At 43.1% G+C, this 14,077-nt stretch overlaps 1 protein-coding gene and 1 long non-coding RNA gene across 9 annotated transcripts in view; one reads left to right on the forward strand and one right to left on the reverse strand.

Moving 5' to 3' along the window:
• Nucleotides 1-3,163, reverse strand: part of BRWD1 (bromodomain and WD repeat domain containing 1) — a 137,269-nt gene extending 134,106 nt beyond the window's left edge. For 2 of the 7 annotated variants that reach the window (XM_053312931.1, XM_053312930.1), the window contains exons 1-4: nucleotides 2,715-3,073; nucleotides 2,427-2,485; nucleotides 2,239-2,268; nucleotides 1,981-2,040 (exon numbers count right to left, since the gene is read on the reverse strand). In XM_053312931.1, coding sequence (XP_053168906.1) covers nucleotides 1,981-2,040; nucleotides 2,239-2,268; nucleotides 2,427-2,485; nucleotides 2,715-2,877 — 312 coding nt within the window. In that variant the 5' untranslated portion in view covers nucleotides 2,878-3,073. Of the gene's footprint in view, nucleotides 1-1,980; nucleotides 2,041-2,238; nucleotides 2,269-2,426; nucleotides 2,486-2,714 lie in introns of all 7 variants that reach the window. The other 5 variants (XR_008320365.1, XM_053312932.1, XM_053312933.1 and 2 more) reach the window with 5 other exon arrangements.
• On the forward strand, nucleotides 2,398-9,053 carry LOC128352379 (uncharacterized). 2 transcript variants are annotated; one of them, XR_008320367.1, is made up of 2 exons: nucleotides 2,398-2,477; nucleotides 6,128-9,053. It is a non-coding gene; the product is annotated as an uncharacterized LOC128352379 (long non-coding RNA). The 2 variants fall into 2 exon arrangements; XR_008320366.1 differs by lacking the exon at nucleotides 2,398-2,477 and adding an exon at nucleotides 2,894-3,616.
• Nucleotides 9,054-14,077: the final 5,024 nt, after the last annotated feature.

Consider the following 14,077-nt stretch of genomic DNA (forward strand, 5'->3'; position numbering starts at 1 on the left):
AAGGGGATTGAAAATAAAACTGCTACTATTATAATGCCCTTATATAAAACTATGGTGCAGCCACACCTGGAGTACTGTGTACAATTCTGGTCACCACATCTTAAAAAGGACATTGTAGAACTGGAAAAGGTGCAGAGGAGAGCAACCAAGATGATCAGGGGCCTAGAGCACCTTCCTTATGAACAAGGCTACAACACCTGGGGCTATTTAGTTTAGAAAAAAGACGACTGCAGGGAGACATAGAGGTTTATAAAATCATGCATGATGTGGAGAAAGTGGAGAGAGAGATAAATTCTTCTCCCTCTCACATAACACTACATCCAGGGGTCATATCAACTTGTAGAATTCTCTGCCACAAGATGTGGTGACAGCCAACAACCTGGATGGCTTTAAGAGGAATTTGGATAACTTCATGGAGAAGAGGTCTATCAAAAGCTACTAGTCGGAGGACTATAGGCCACCTCCAGCCGCAAAGGCAGAATGCCTCTGAGTACCAGTTGCAGGGGAGTAACAGCAAGAGAGAAAGCATGCCCTCAACTCCTGCCTATAGGCTTCCAGATGCATCTGGTGGGTCACTGTGTAAAGTAGGATGCTGGACTAGATGGGCCTTGGGCCTGATCTAGCAGGGCTGTTCTTAACCCTATGAGATTTTACTCAGAAACAAGTCTGAGTTCACTATTACTTTTTTTCCAAGCAAATGTGCATACGTGCAACCATGCAGCCCAATTCTATAATTTTTAACTTTGAAATTAGTCTCATGAAGATCAATGGGACTTCACCTCAGGCAAGTACCAGATTGCTGTCTTCATGCCTTAAATTCTGATGCAATTTTTCTCAATTAAGTAATATATTTCTTACAATTCACTGATACTACAAAAAACAAAGCAATGAAGAAATATGGATCAGTACAAAATAAGCATCCCAATCATATGAAAAATTCCTAATAATCTGTGGTGCTTTAAAAAAAATGTATTGAAAATTGGGATGTGCAACAACCTATAAAGTTTTTTAAGCTTAAAAAATGTGTAACATTTTGGATGGAAAAGGCTCAAAGATGTTAAAGGATAAAGCAGATATAAGGCTGTAACCCTGCAGTGGAACACAACAGGTATACATACCTGCTGGCAAATTCCAGCAGGCATTTTCCCATAAGCCTCAAAAGTCCATGCAGAGGGAGTTGGCATGATGTCTCTGCAGAAAGCATCCCTAATATATATTTAAAAGAAAGCATCCCTAAACTTGTGCTGCATCTTCAGAATAGTAGTAGTAGTAGTTATTTTCACATTTATATCCCGCTCTTCCTCCAAGGAGTCCAGAGCGATGTACTACATACTTGAGTTTCTCTTTCACAACAACCCTGTGAAGTAGGTTAGGCTGAGAGAGAAGTGACTGGCCCAGAGTCACCCAGCAAGTCTCATGGCTGAATGGGGATTTGAACTCGGGTCTCCCCGGTACTAGTCCAGCACTCTAACCACTACACCATGCTGGCTCTAGTTATCTAACTTCTGGTCTAAGTTAGTGAAACTTGCTTCTCTGTAAGTATGCGCGCACTACACAGTAGTTTGTCAACATAAATTTAGACCCATAAACATTCCAAGTTTAGAGGAAGCAATTCCCCTATCTTCTGAAGGAAAAAATAGGAAACTACCAAAGAACCCGCTGGCCCAAACTATCAACCTTAAGGTGCTTAACATGTATATTTTAGAAGCCAGGAAATAAACCCTTTTTTTCAAGTGATGTCATGCTAAAGGTAAGTAAAAACAAGCACTGATGACATACTCCCACACCCCGCCTCCGCTGGGTGATGACATCCTCCTCTGTTTGCAGAGTCTCATTTATGACTTCTGTTGACTAATATAACAACCCCTTTCATTAAACAGCACAGCCTTTAACAAAGAACACAAAATAAAAAAATAATGCAATTGTCCCCACAAATTAACATATCATTTTCTAGACAGAGACAGAAAAACAGAAACTCACCAAGTTTTCATAACTTCTGCAATGCTCTTTTCCTTCCCAATCCAATCTTCTAGGAAGTAACTACAATTAAAAAAGAAAAGAAAAACAGAGAAAGAAGGGGGTACACAAGAGAAAGCTATTACAACTGTGGCCCAAAAAATGTGTTAGAATTTCTGTTTTTAAAAAGATACGTGTAAAAATAAAACCAAGAAGGGTGTGGTACATTTCAGTGGCAAGCAGGGAGGAACTGAAATTGAACGATTGAGAAAAGTCACAGACCTGGTACTGTTCCAGTTCTTGCACCAGCACCTGTAAAGGAAGGAAGCAGCAGCTATTTAGAATCAGGGATGATGAAAAAAAATAAAAGTCTCTCTTCTGACTGAAGTGAGGGAGGGCGCTAAAAAGCCCTTCCTTGCGTACAGCGAGGGGAGGCGAAGAGCGGGGGGAGATTCAAGTGAACGACTCACCTCTGCCGCTCTCCTGCAAGGCCCGGTGGTCAAGAAACGAGCTATGAGGAAGTATAATTCTACGAGAGAAGGCGGGTGGGGGGGGGGGAGAGAAAGAGAGAGAGACATGAGCCGGGTTATGGGGGGTGGGGTGAGAACGGGGGTGGGGGATCCCCTTAGGGGGTGACTGCAATTCATTATCAGGCTCAGTAAGATGGCGGCAGTGGCGCGGGCAGCTCCGAGCGTTAGTCTCATTCACTCGCAGACTCCCTGTCTTCTTCCTATCAGCGGCGCTCGCTCCGTTATTACCTGATTCAATGAGCGGCAAAGGAACCCTGCTGGCGTCCAAGGTAGAACTGAAGGCCGGCGAGGAGGCCTCAGCCATATCTGCAGCGGCCGCCGTTGCCAGAGAAAGATTAGGGCTCAGGGCTGTGTCTGGCGCGGAGACGGCGGCCCAGGCCTGGCTCGACATAATGCTGTCAGCGTTTCCCCTCCCCCTTCGCGCTATGTGTATGTATACGGAGGAGGAGAGAGAGCGCGCGCGAGAGAGAGAGGTCCTGTAAGCTAGCAGGCACGCGCACGGACGCGCGCCACCCCAGCTCGCCTGTGCTCGCGACTAATCTTTTAGCCCGGCTGCCATTACCGCCGAGAGACCTCACACGGCTGTGACGTCTGCGATAATGCCCAGAAAGGGCGGGGAAGGGCTGACCGGAGGAGGAGGGAAAAATAGTCCCTCTACAGCAAACGAGGATTTGCGCTAGAAGCGAACGGACTCTTGTGTAAACCCCCCCCCCCCATGGTCGCTCGTGTTTGTTTACATCCTATTAACATGTTGTGCTCACTCGACCGCGAGGATGTGGTTCCACGTTCGCTAAGACAGCCCAGCGCGGAAGTTTATGCGGAGATTTCAGTTTGAGTAGTTGGTTTCTTTTTGAAGAAGCGTCTCCGAGGAAGGGACCAAAGAGAGTAGTGAAGCGGCTTTCAGTCTTCCGTTCTGCCTGCCTTAGAGACGGAGAGTTAAATCGCTGCACAGCTTTCTTCCAAAGGACGATGCGAATTCATGCGGGTTTACTTTCTTTGCACGCGGCAGCAGTCTCCTCACCCTCGTTCTTAGCGGTCATAGTAGTTTGCATGGTCTGTTTTGACTTGCAGCCAGAAGCTGGTTTACGCGGAATTAAGCCCCGCTGTGTTAAATGGGACTTAACTCCCAGGTAAATGTGTATAGAATTGCACCCTTGAAATACGCCGGGAGGAAGTGGAGAGTCTGGATATGTGAACAAACGGACAGATTACTACTTCAAAAGCAAAATGGTTATTGTGTGATGCAAGCAACCTTCATGTCACAGGTCCCTTCATATTATAGGGTTATAAGAGAAAAACACTGAGATCTTAAGAGCTGCCAGATCAAGCTGCCAGATACAAGGAAGCAGAATTTGGAGTTGTGTGTGATTGCCGCTGTGCCTCATTTACCCGCTAAAGCACCTACAGTTTGCGGGGAAGGTGGCGGGGGCTTGAAGTTGACCCTAGTAAATGTGCCTTAAACGCAGACGGTAAACACCATTAGAACCGGTCTCTGCTATTCAGGTGGTATAAGTTCAGGTGGTATTCTGGTGGAAGGGTACTAATTGTGTGAGGGCGCTATTTTATTAGGCTCTCAAAAATACACCATTGAAAGCAGTCTCAAATAGCTATTCGCAGGTCAATTGTATAAACCACAACCGGAGAGGGATGCTTTTCCTCTCCTTTTGAGAACATCAGTACATTGTATAAGGACAGTATGTGTTATAGGCTATTGCTATGGGTTAATAACTTAGGATAATTTAGTTGAAAGGCAGGCCGGCCTAAAATAAAACCATCAATTCACAGGAAAATTGGCCTGCAGTGAGTGAAACACCCTTGTTTTTCAACCACGGGTTCCAGAGATGATGGAGGCAAACTCTATTATTTACCCCTGCTAACTGGAAAAGGGGCACCTTGTAAAGTGCAGCGTTCCTCTCTGCCGCCCTGTTTCCCTCATCAGCTGGAAGTGTCTGGAAGTAGTGACTGTGCATGCGCCCATCTGGCACGCATGACTGGCGCACGCGGTCACTACTTCCGGCCGATGAGGGAAACGGGCGGCAGGGAGGAACGCTGCCACCCTGAGGGGCTTACAAATAATGGAGTGCCGGCGGGGGAAATCTAGCGGGAGGGGTGAATTCACCCTCCCCCGCCCTTAAAATACCACCCCTGCCAGCACTGAATACATTTCAGGCACATCCCTAGATTCAACCATCTTCCTGTCTCTGTAATTAAGGATTATATCAGAAACTAGCTGAACGCACACAGAACATCTGTGTGCTAGGACTTGGTTGCCCTCCCACTACCACAGCCCCTGCTTTATTGCTCATTGTCAGCCACCCAGCTGCCCCCTCCCTGCTGCTCGCCCGACAAGGCGGCAGGGAGGTACACTGATATCCCACTGGACCATTTTAAAGTTCAGCACCAGTGGGGAAACGCAGCAGGAGATGTAAGAGCACCCTCCCCCACCCCACCTTCAAACCATCCAAGCCACCAGTCATTTGAACATCTTCGGAGGCTCGTAAAAGGGCGTCCAAATAGGTTCATGCACATACAAACCTCCAAATGGCCCGCAAGCCAGCTATCACTAACTCTCTACACATGCAGGCATACATGTGGAGAACAGGGGTTTTAAAATATTTGCCCACTAATAAAGAGTGAACCCAGGATTAAAGCACTCCAGCCCAGGCAGTCCAATTTCTAAACATTTGGAGTGCTTGGTGGCAGCAAAGTAATCTACTGGAAATATAGAATAGTTTTATGAGAAGCCCACTCAGGCAGCTCAGCAGTGATGGCTCAGCAATTATTCCCCTCACATGAGCTGGTCTGAGTAGAAAGGCTATTGTTCCTTGCAAATATATTTTCTGTTTTACTAGGTTCCCCTGATGATGGACTTTCTTCTTAGGCCTTCTACTAAAGACATTAATAGTAGTTTAAGCACTGAAATATATTAGACCAGTTTTGAATATTAAGCACACATTTTGAGGAATGTAACCACAAATATTATTTCCTTGTCTTTTGCTGCTAGTTGTGTGTGAAATTTAGGCACAGCATGGCCGTAGACCTGAGCCTGGCAGGCCCATGGCTTTAACTCTGCGTGTGCAGTTTAACACATCCTCCTTACTGGATTCCATAACTAAGTGGAGGCGCTCTGTTTTTTTTTTTTTTTTTACACTTATATCCCACTTTTTCTCCAAGGAGCTCAGAGCAGTGTACATGGTTATGTTTATCCTCACAACAACCCTGTGAGGTAGGTTAGGCTGAGAGATACATGACTGTCCCAGAGTCACCCAGGGAGTTTCATGGTTGAATAGGGATTCAAATTTGGGTCTTCCTGGTTCTAGTCCAACACTGTAACCACTACACGATGCTGGCTTTGTTCCACCTACAAACAGAATTGTCATGCACTAGGCCACCTGGGTTAGATCTCTGAAGGAAAGGCATAATATGTTTTTTAGAAATATATACAAGCAAATATTGTGATCCAGAATAATTGTTTTCACCCATGGATCACTGTTTCATTTCAGAACAGACGCTTTCCCTTTGGATTTCACATAGCTATGCATTTTTTAATTGATGAAGCTCTTATCAGTAAGTAGCATTATCTCCATGTCAATAGTTTAGACCAGTTTCTAGCTCCCTCATTCCTTCTGTCTCCCTTACAGAAGTCAAGATGGACAAAGGGAAACCAGAATGGTATACTCTCATTTGATTGTGCTCCAGCTGCTCCAAGCCTCAGCCATGTATTGTCAAGTGCTAGAATGCACAGATATGATACCTATTGGCAATGTCACACAATTTCCATACATTTTATAATTTATTCAATTTCTATATTGCCTTTCATAAGACATCTCAAGGCTGTATACATCATGTATATCCTATGTTTATAATATGGATATTAGACTGCAGAGACAGCTCTCTCATTCATATTATACTGGTTTCCTATTGCTGTTTCTCTTAAATTTATTGTTTGTAGTTTGCACGTTTATTGATTTTATTGCATTATTTGTATGCTGCTTTGGATGCTGAAAAGTGGAATTGCTGGATAGAAATATTTTAAATAAATAAAAACAATATCATTGCAGCATAATCACAATTTTAACTTCAGTGTGACGCTCAAGCAATCTTCCAAATCCATCTCCATTACTCTAATGGTACCCCAAAAACTGAGATACTGAATCAGACAAACTTAACAATAGCCTGTATATGATTCCAATTGGACCTTTTGGATTTTCGATGCTTAAGCAGTTCAATAATATTTTTTCCTTAACTCCCTGTATTTCATTACTGACATGTCTCAGTTGCAAAGATAGAGATAGTGTTTGACATCTCCAGGTAGGATTAGGAAAGAACTTCAGAAACTCTGTGTTGCCACGGCAGTGTTCCTCCCTGCTCCCTAACAAAAAGTAGGAGCAAAAAAAGAAGTTCCTCTCTCCAGACAGTGGCTGACATCTCTACTGCCAAAGGATGCATGCTTCAAGTAATTCTAGGATCACAGTGAAAGTTTGTATGCTGCTCTGTTGTATTCTGAATTATGAGAGCAATTGCACAAATGCAAGAGCATTAATTTCAGAGCATATTCCAAAATATTACCATATTTTATTATAAATGGTGTTTTTGGAGACATACTTTTATGTATTTAATTTCCATGGACCCCTGGCTAAGAACACTGTTATGTATGGTGATGTGCATTTAGTGTTAATTAATACAATAACTAAAACTATTGGGGGGGGTCATTACATTAACTAAAACGATGGATGGCAAACAGGATTTAGTTTTAGAATTGCTTCACTGTTGCCAGCAATGAGGCTAGGATAGAAGGTTATTTAGGAAGTTAAGCTGCAGGAGGAGAGCAAGAATCATGATGACTGGCAGCCCTCCTGCCCATTTGGCTTGCAAACATACGAAGCAGCACTGTGACACACACAGAAACCTGACCATGATGCTTGCTTTGATGGTGCCACAACTTGGCAATGCAGCCAGGGGCAATAAGAAGGGGTCATCTGAAAACTAGTGCCTAGATTTTGCTCCTTCAGTGCTTACTTCCCAAACCACATCCCAGTTCCAAACTCAATCAGGTTTACATTTGGTTTCTATATTTCATTCCATCCTTCTTAGTTTTACCTAGGTATTTGTTTTTATTGCATTTTTGCAATTGAGAGGGTGGTGGCCTCCCAGCTCCAGACAGTCTTGGATGAAACTGATTATCTTGACCTATTTCAAACTGGCTTTCAGGCTGGCTATGGGGTAGAGACTGCCTTGGTCGACATGATGGATGATCTCCAATTGGGAATAGACAGAGGAAGTATGACGCTGTTGGTCCTTTTGGACCTCTCGGTGGCTTTCGATACTATCGACCATAGTATCCTTCTGGAGCGTCTGAGGGGGTTGGGAGTTGGAGGCACTGCTCTGCAGTGGTTCCGCTCCTACCTCTCGGGCAGGTTCCAGATGGTGTCCCTTGGAGACTGCTGTTCTTCAAAATCTGAACTCTTGTATGGTGTGCCTCAGGGCTCCATATTGTCTCTGATGTTGTTTAACATCTACATGAAACCCCTGGGAGAGATCATCAAGAGATTTGGTGCAGGGTGTCAGTATGGTGATCAGTATGCTGATGACACCCCAATCTATTTCTCCATGTCAGCATCATCAGGAGAGGGCATAACCTCCCTAAATGCCTGCCTGGAGTCGGTGATGGACTGGATAAGGGATAACAAACAGACTGAATCCAGATAAGATAGAGATACTCATTTTGTGGGGTCGGAACTTGAGAGACTATTTTGATCTGCCTGTTCTGGATGGGGTCACACTTCCCCAGAAGGAACCGGTATGCAGTCTAGGATCCAAGCCTCTCCCGGGTTGAGGCAGTGGCCAGAAGTGCCTTCTATCAGCTTCAGCAGATATGTCAGCTGTGTCCATTTCTTAAGGTGAATGACCACAAAATAGTGGTACATCTGCTGGTAACCTCCAGACTGGATTACTGCAATGCGCTCTATGTGGGCTGCCCTTGTATGTAGTCCAGAAACTACAGTTGGTTCAGAATGCAACAGCCAGGTTGGTCTCTGGGTCATCTCGGAGAGACCATATAACTCCTGTATTGAAGGAGCTACACTGGCTGCCGATACGTTTCTGGGCAAAATACAAAGTGCTGGTTATAACCTATAAAGTCCTAAACAGTTTGGGCCCTGGGTATTTAAGAGAACGCCTTCTTCGTCATGAACCCCAACGCCCACTGAGATCCGCTGAAGAGGTTCGTCTGCAGTTGCCACCAGCTCGTATGGTGGCCACTCGGGGACGGGCCTTTTCCGCTGCTGCCCCGAGGCTTTGGAATGCGCTCCCTAGTGAAATGAGAGCCTCCCCATCTCTGACAGCTTTTAAAAAGTCTTTAAAGTTGCATCTGTTCACCCAGGTTTTTAATTAATATTGTTTTAATGGTTTTAATGCTGTTTCAAAATATTCTTTTAAAATTTTAAAATTGTAATGTTTTTAACTTTTCATTTTTGTTTTAACTAATGTTTTAATTTGTTTTAATTTTGTTGTAAACTGCCCAGAGACGTAAGTTTTAGGCAGTATAAAAATGTTAATATAAATATATATATATGTGTGTGTGTGTGTGTGTATTTTTTTTAATTTTTTATTTTTTTTTAAAGTTTCATTTTCATCTGTCTGGGTCTATTCTGCATATGAGTGGTCACCTGTATTTATTCTTTACCTTCCCTGGAAGCTGGTATTTTACTTAAAATCAACCTTCCACTGCTTTGGATCTGAGCTGCTCTGTGTGACGCGGCAAGTGACATACTGCCAGAACTGGGGTGAACATTGTTTCTCCTACCCACATACACACTCTCTATAAACAACTTATCCTGCCCATATACTAGAGAAACCAACTACAGATTGTATTAGGTGGTATACAGATATAATCAATAATAAATATACTGTCTGTCCCTGGCCAGTTACACTCTCATTTCCTTATATTCCACTGCTTCCGTACTTAACTGCCACCTGTTCTCTACCCCTTCTAATATGCCCCACCACCATGACATATACTGGCTCTTGAACACCCGGTGTGTCAGCCAATGCCTGCCTCTGTTGCTATTCCACATGTTGCCATCTGGACTGTCTCTCCTAATTTGCCCCATGGAGCACATCCTTAAAGATGAAGCCCCACCATCAGAGGCATCATGGCAGTGCCTGCTATTCTTCTTGCCTTCTCTGACAGAATGCCACCCTGTTAGTTATTTAATACATTTGTATACCACCCACTGCTGGTCTCTAGGCAGTTTACAGCATTAAAAAAAAAACACCAAGAGTATAATAGTTAAGACATAAAAAGTTAAAATACTCATGGGCATTCCAAATGTGTATATCTGGGATGCAGCCAATGTTCCTGTGCCTGCCTCCTTTAGCTCCTATCTTTTGTTGCCAGGCCATGCTGGGATACTCACTAAGCAGAAGTCCTGTAATAGCTGGGGTGGCTGCCTGTCAACTTTTCTCTTTGGGTTGGCTGCTTCTCTTTTCAATGCTGCTGGCCACAGCACCCACACATTGCTGCTTTTCACTTCAGTGAGACACAGTGCCCACATTCTCCTCCTGCCTATATGGAGAACAGAACCATTGTACTCACCTGCTGTTGCTTATTTTGATGAGATCTGTGTTCCCATGGCTGTGTGCCTGGAGCAGAGTAGCCATTGTGACCTCATGCTGACATTGCCCACCTGAGAAAACTGGCTAACATGCCTTCTCTCAGCTTCTGTTCATCTGAGGAAATGACAACGGACCACAAGTATACATATTCCCAAGCACTTCCATAAGAAAGCTGTTTGCAGCCTGAATGGGAAATTCTTATGTTCCATTCTTCCTCTCCCATGCTCTAAAACACACGTTTCCTCTCTCAGATAGGCATGACATGGGATGACTGACTCTTGGGGGTTGCTTGTGGTAGCGTGTTTCTATGCTGTGTCCTCCTGCTGCCTGCCCATTCATTTTCTTAATGAATGGGAGAAACATGAGTTAACAGCCACTGTTTGGCTTTGAGAAAAATGAAAACTTAGAAAATAAGGTTTGTAAGTATTTCCACAGAGAACAATGATAAACTAAAATCAAATTAACAATACTGGGTGGCATGCAGAGCTATGATAGAGTGCCAGTTCATCAATGTGCAAGTACAAGAGTTACACTCGCATAAGATGTCCTTGTGTGAGTATAATTCTCCTTCAATTTGCAGGAATACTATTCCTGCAATGTTCAGCTGCATCAATGGTCTCAACACCACCCTCTAAAATAAAATTTAAAAAAAGAAAATCAAAACTAACACTGTATCCTGCATATCCCTACTATAAAATCTGAAGCTGTCAATAGATGTCCACGTGGCACAAAGCACCTTTCACCAACTTTGGAATAAAAGGGAAAATAAAAATATTTAAATATATAAATAAGATAGTTTTAAAAACCCGCCAGTTTAAGAACAGAGTTGAGGCTATTTCAGTTTCACTCAATGGATTAGTCCACTTTACTTACACCTATCTCATTTTAAAACAAACAAACAAAAAAACCACTGAGGTAATCTCAGTGAAATTTAGGCTACTGACTGCCTATTTACAAAGCCCAATTTATCCCACAGTTTCCATATCACTAATGTCCACATTCCTGTCAAGCCTCTGGAGGCTTGTGTGGTTGCTCTGCCTGTTGGATCCAGCAAGCTATCTAAAGTTTCCTGTCTGCATAATAAAGGAACTGTTACCATGGATTCATGTTGCATGTTCTGTGACCTGCCAATATAACAGTGGCAATGAGGATGGGATTCTTGTGTGGTGGCAGTACTGCTGTATAAACACTGGAAGTAGCCACAAAGTGTGAGTGAACTATTAGTTGGTTGTTATAACCCTCAGGAAAACTCCCTCCCTGCTGATGTACCACTCAGTTCAGTTTGAGACAAGTGCTCCTTCAAAAGAAGAAGCACATTTCCATAAAAATGTGGACTTTTAAAAAGTTTTTAGACTTTTTTTCACCCAACTTGACTGTAGCTTTAAGATTTTCATTTTTGTCTTAAGTTGTTTTGTGTTGTCATAAACCTTCAAGAGATGGAAGTTTGAGGCAGTCTACAAATTTGATAAATAAAATAACACAACAGAAGAGAAATATTGTCCTTGTGCAAACTGGTTTATTTTTTGTCACTGTGCACATCAACATAGGTCTCCACCAGGGTATTCCCAACACTTTCCAAGTTACAATGGCCTACCCCTCCAACTGCCTTCTGAATCACTATTGTTGGTGATGTCAGGGCACGTCTCAGTGGTGGTCCCAGCTCTTTGGAACTCTCTTCCCCCTGCTCTTAAGCTTGCACCCTCCCTAATTTTAAAAGATCTTTTTATTTCAGCAGATCTTGCCCCAGCCTTTTTTTTTTTTTTAAACACTGCTGTTTCTTTAATGATTGCGTTTATTCTTGTGCCATTACAATTGGCATGCTGCTATTCTTTTATTGGGTTATGCTGTGATTTTAAAATGTTTTGTGAGCTGCTATGAATTCACTTAAGTTATTTAAAATTTGACATAACTACATCTGAGGCATGATGTGGGTGGGGGTGAGTTTCTCCTTCACACATTGTTTCATAATTAGTAGGGATGTGCAAAACATTTCAAGCGTGAAAAGGAATGCCTTAGAATAAAGGGCCTGTTACAAGCTCAAAACAGCCCCAACTATTTCAAGCACCATTTTGGAGACCTGTTTTCCCCTTTGATTGGTTTTCTGGCACTGGCTTCTTGGTTGGCTTGTTATCATTTGAATCAAGTGTTGTTATGGGCAACTGTGACCTCTTGGCTAAGGGGGGTGGGAAGCAAAAAAAGGAATCACCAGAAGCCCCAGTGGCTTTAACTGGGTGCTGCTGTGGATTTTTTCTTGTGTGGATTTTCTTCTTCCTGTACTCAGCCCCCAGCAGCTTTAATAACAGGGGTGTTCTTTTGCAGCCCCAAGGTGCACCAACTTTGATGCTGTGCCTTTTTCTTTTTTGGGTGGGTGCCCATCCACCTAGTACCCAGCTACCCTAGCCCCAGAGTGTCTGCTCAGTCCAAGTGCCCCAAGAGCAGTACCTGGCCAGACTCCAGCAGAGAACACTATCGCTGAAAGGTAAGCACCTCAACCTCGGTCAGGTTAGATTTCTTTAAATAGGCCTAGTTTGGAGAAGGTATTAGGTACTAGCCAGGTATGTAGGACAGGAGGGGTGGGTTAGAAAACAGGCCACAGTAACCCCCCCCTCCCTTATACTTACCCCACTGTTGCTCACTCCCCTCCAAAAAGGCCCACCCCAAATAAAGCTTGCTTTATTGGTGGGGGGAGCTCAATTTTTCTAGCTTCTGCATGTGTACTACAGTGCTATAGAAAACCGTGTGTGTGGCACACACAGCATTAGTCCACCCCCAACCCTACCCCTTTTAAATAAATATATCCATCTTAAAGGTACTTCCCCTCCCTCACCAGAGTTAAGTCTTGAATTTAAACCACCACCACCCCAAGATGTTCAGGAGGGTACAAGGCAGAGCCAGGAGCAGATTGGCAGGCTGAGGGAGGGGTGATAGTGGTCCTGGGCAACGGCAAGAGGGGCCTGCTCTCCAAGTCATCAGCACACAGGCTCTTCTTTGGGAAACCTAAGCGAGTTTGGGGGAAAGTTTTTTTGGGTTTTTTTGCCTGTTTGCCCATTTCTTTTGTGGGTTGGGTGGTAGGTAGCGCCCATCGTGCCCTACAACCCAACCCACTTTGGTGTCCCTAGGAAGCTACCCATGGGGAACAATGGGTCTTTACAGTTCCCCATTGTTCCCTATGGCCAAAACATTATGAAGTTGTTTTATCAAGACAGCCAACTTGGTTGCTGTTTCAACAAAACAGTGAGTATTTTGCATTGCATTCTGAGTTTGGAACGAAATGCAAAATCCATTTTGTGCACACCCTAATAATTAGTATCTAAGCTTTTAACTCAGAGCAGTTAACTCTGGCCCCTGTCTTTCTCCTGAGTAAGATTATATACATATTTGTATTCTGTATAAAAAGGCAATAGCTACAGTATTTAAGGTTGTATTTTGATTCTAAGAGTTTTTTGCTTTTGGCAACACAGATAAGTCTTTGCTGCAGTGGCAGGTTTTTTTTCCTATTAAAGGGAAGTGGGAAGTAAGGGAAATATATGCAAGCCCACCTATTCTTTGGAAATATAATAAAAATGCACCACACTAATTAGAATCTAGTTCCTTAGAAAAACCTATTAAAAATTTACAGCAATGCTATACATGTAAACTGCCCAGAGACGCAAGTTCTGGGTGGTATAAAATATGTTAAATAAAATATAAAAGCAAGGAATATGTAAAAATCTATACTCCAGTTAGTTAAGCACATGAATAAAAAAGTAACTTTATTACCACTTCTGGTCAATTTCATACCTCCTTTAACAAAAATATGAGAATATGGCTGGTGATCTATTTCATGCAGTTCCTTAGTTGCTGTATAACAGATTTTGGAAGTGGATTTTTAAACTCCATCAATAGGATATCAAATATTCATTCATTAGAGAAACACTTGTAATATTGACATGCATGTTTCTAATATTCTATATTAAAATAGAGAGAAATGCAAG

Source organism: Hemicordylus capensis, chromosome 3 (assembly GCF_027244095.1).
Source record: "Hemicordylus capensis ecotype Gifberg chromosome 3, rHemCap1.1.pri, whole genome shotgun sequence".
Taxonomy (NCBI): domain Eukaryota; kingdom Metazoa; phylum Chordata; class Lepidosauria; order Squamata; family Cordylidae; genus Hemicordylus; species Hemicordylus capensis.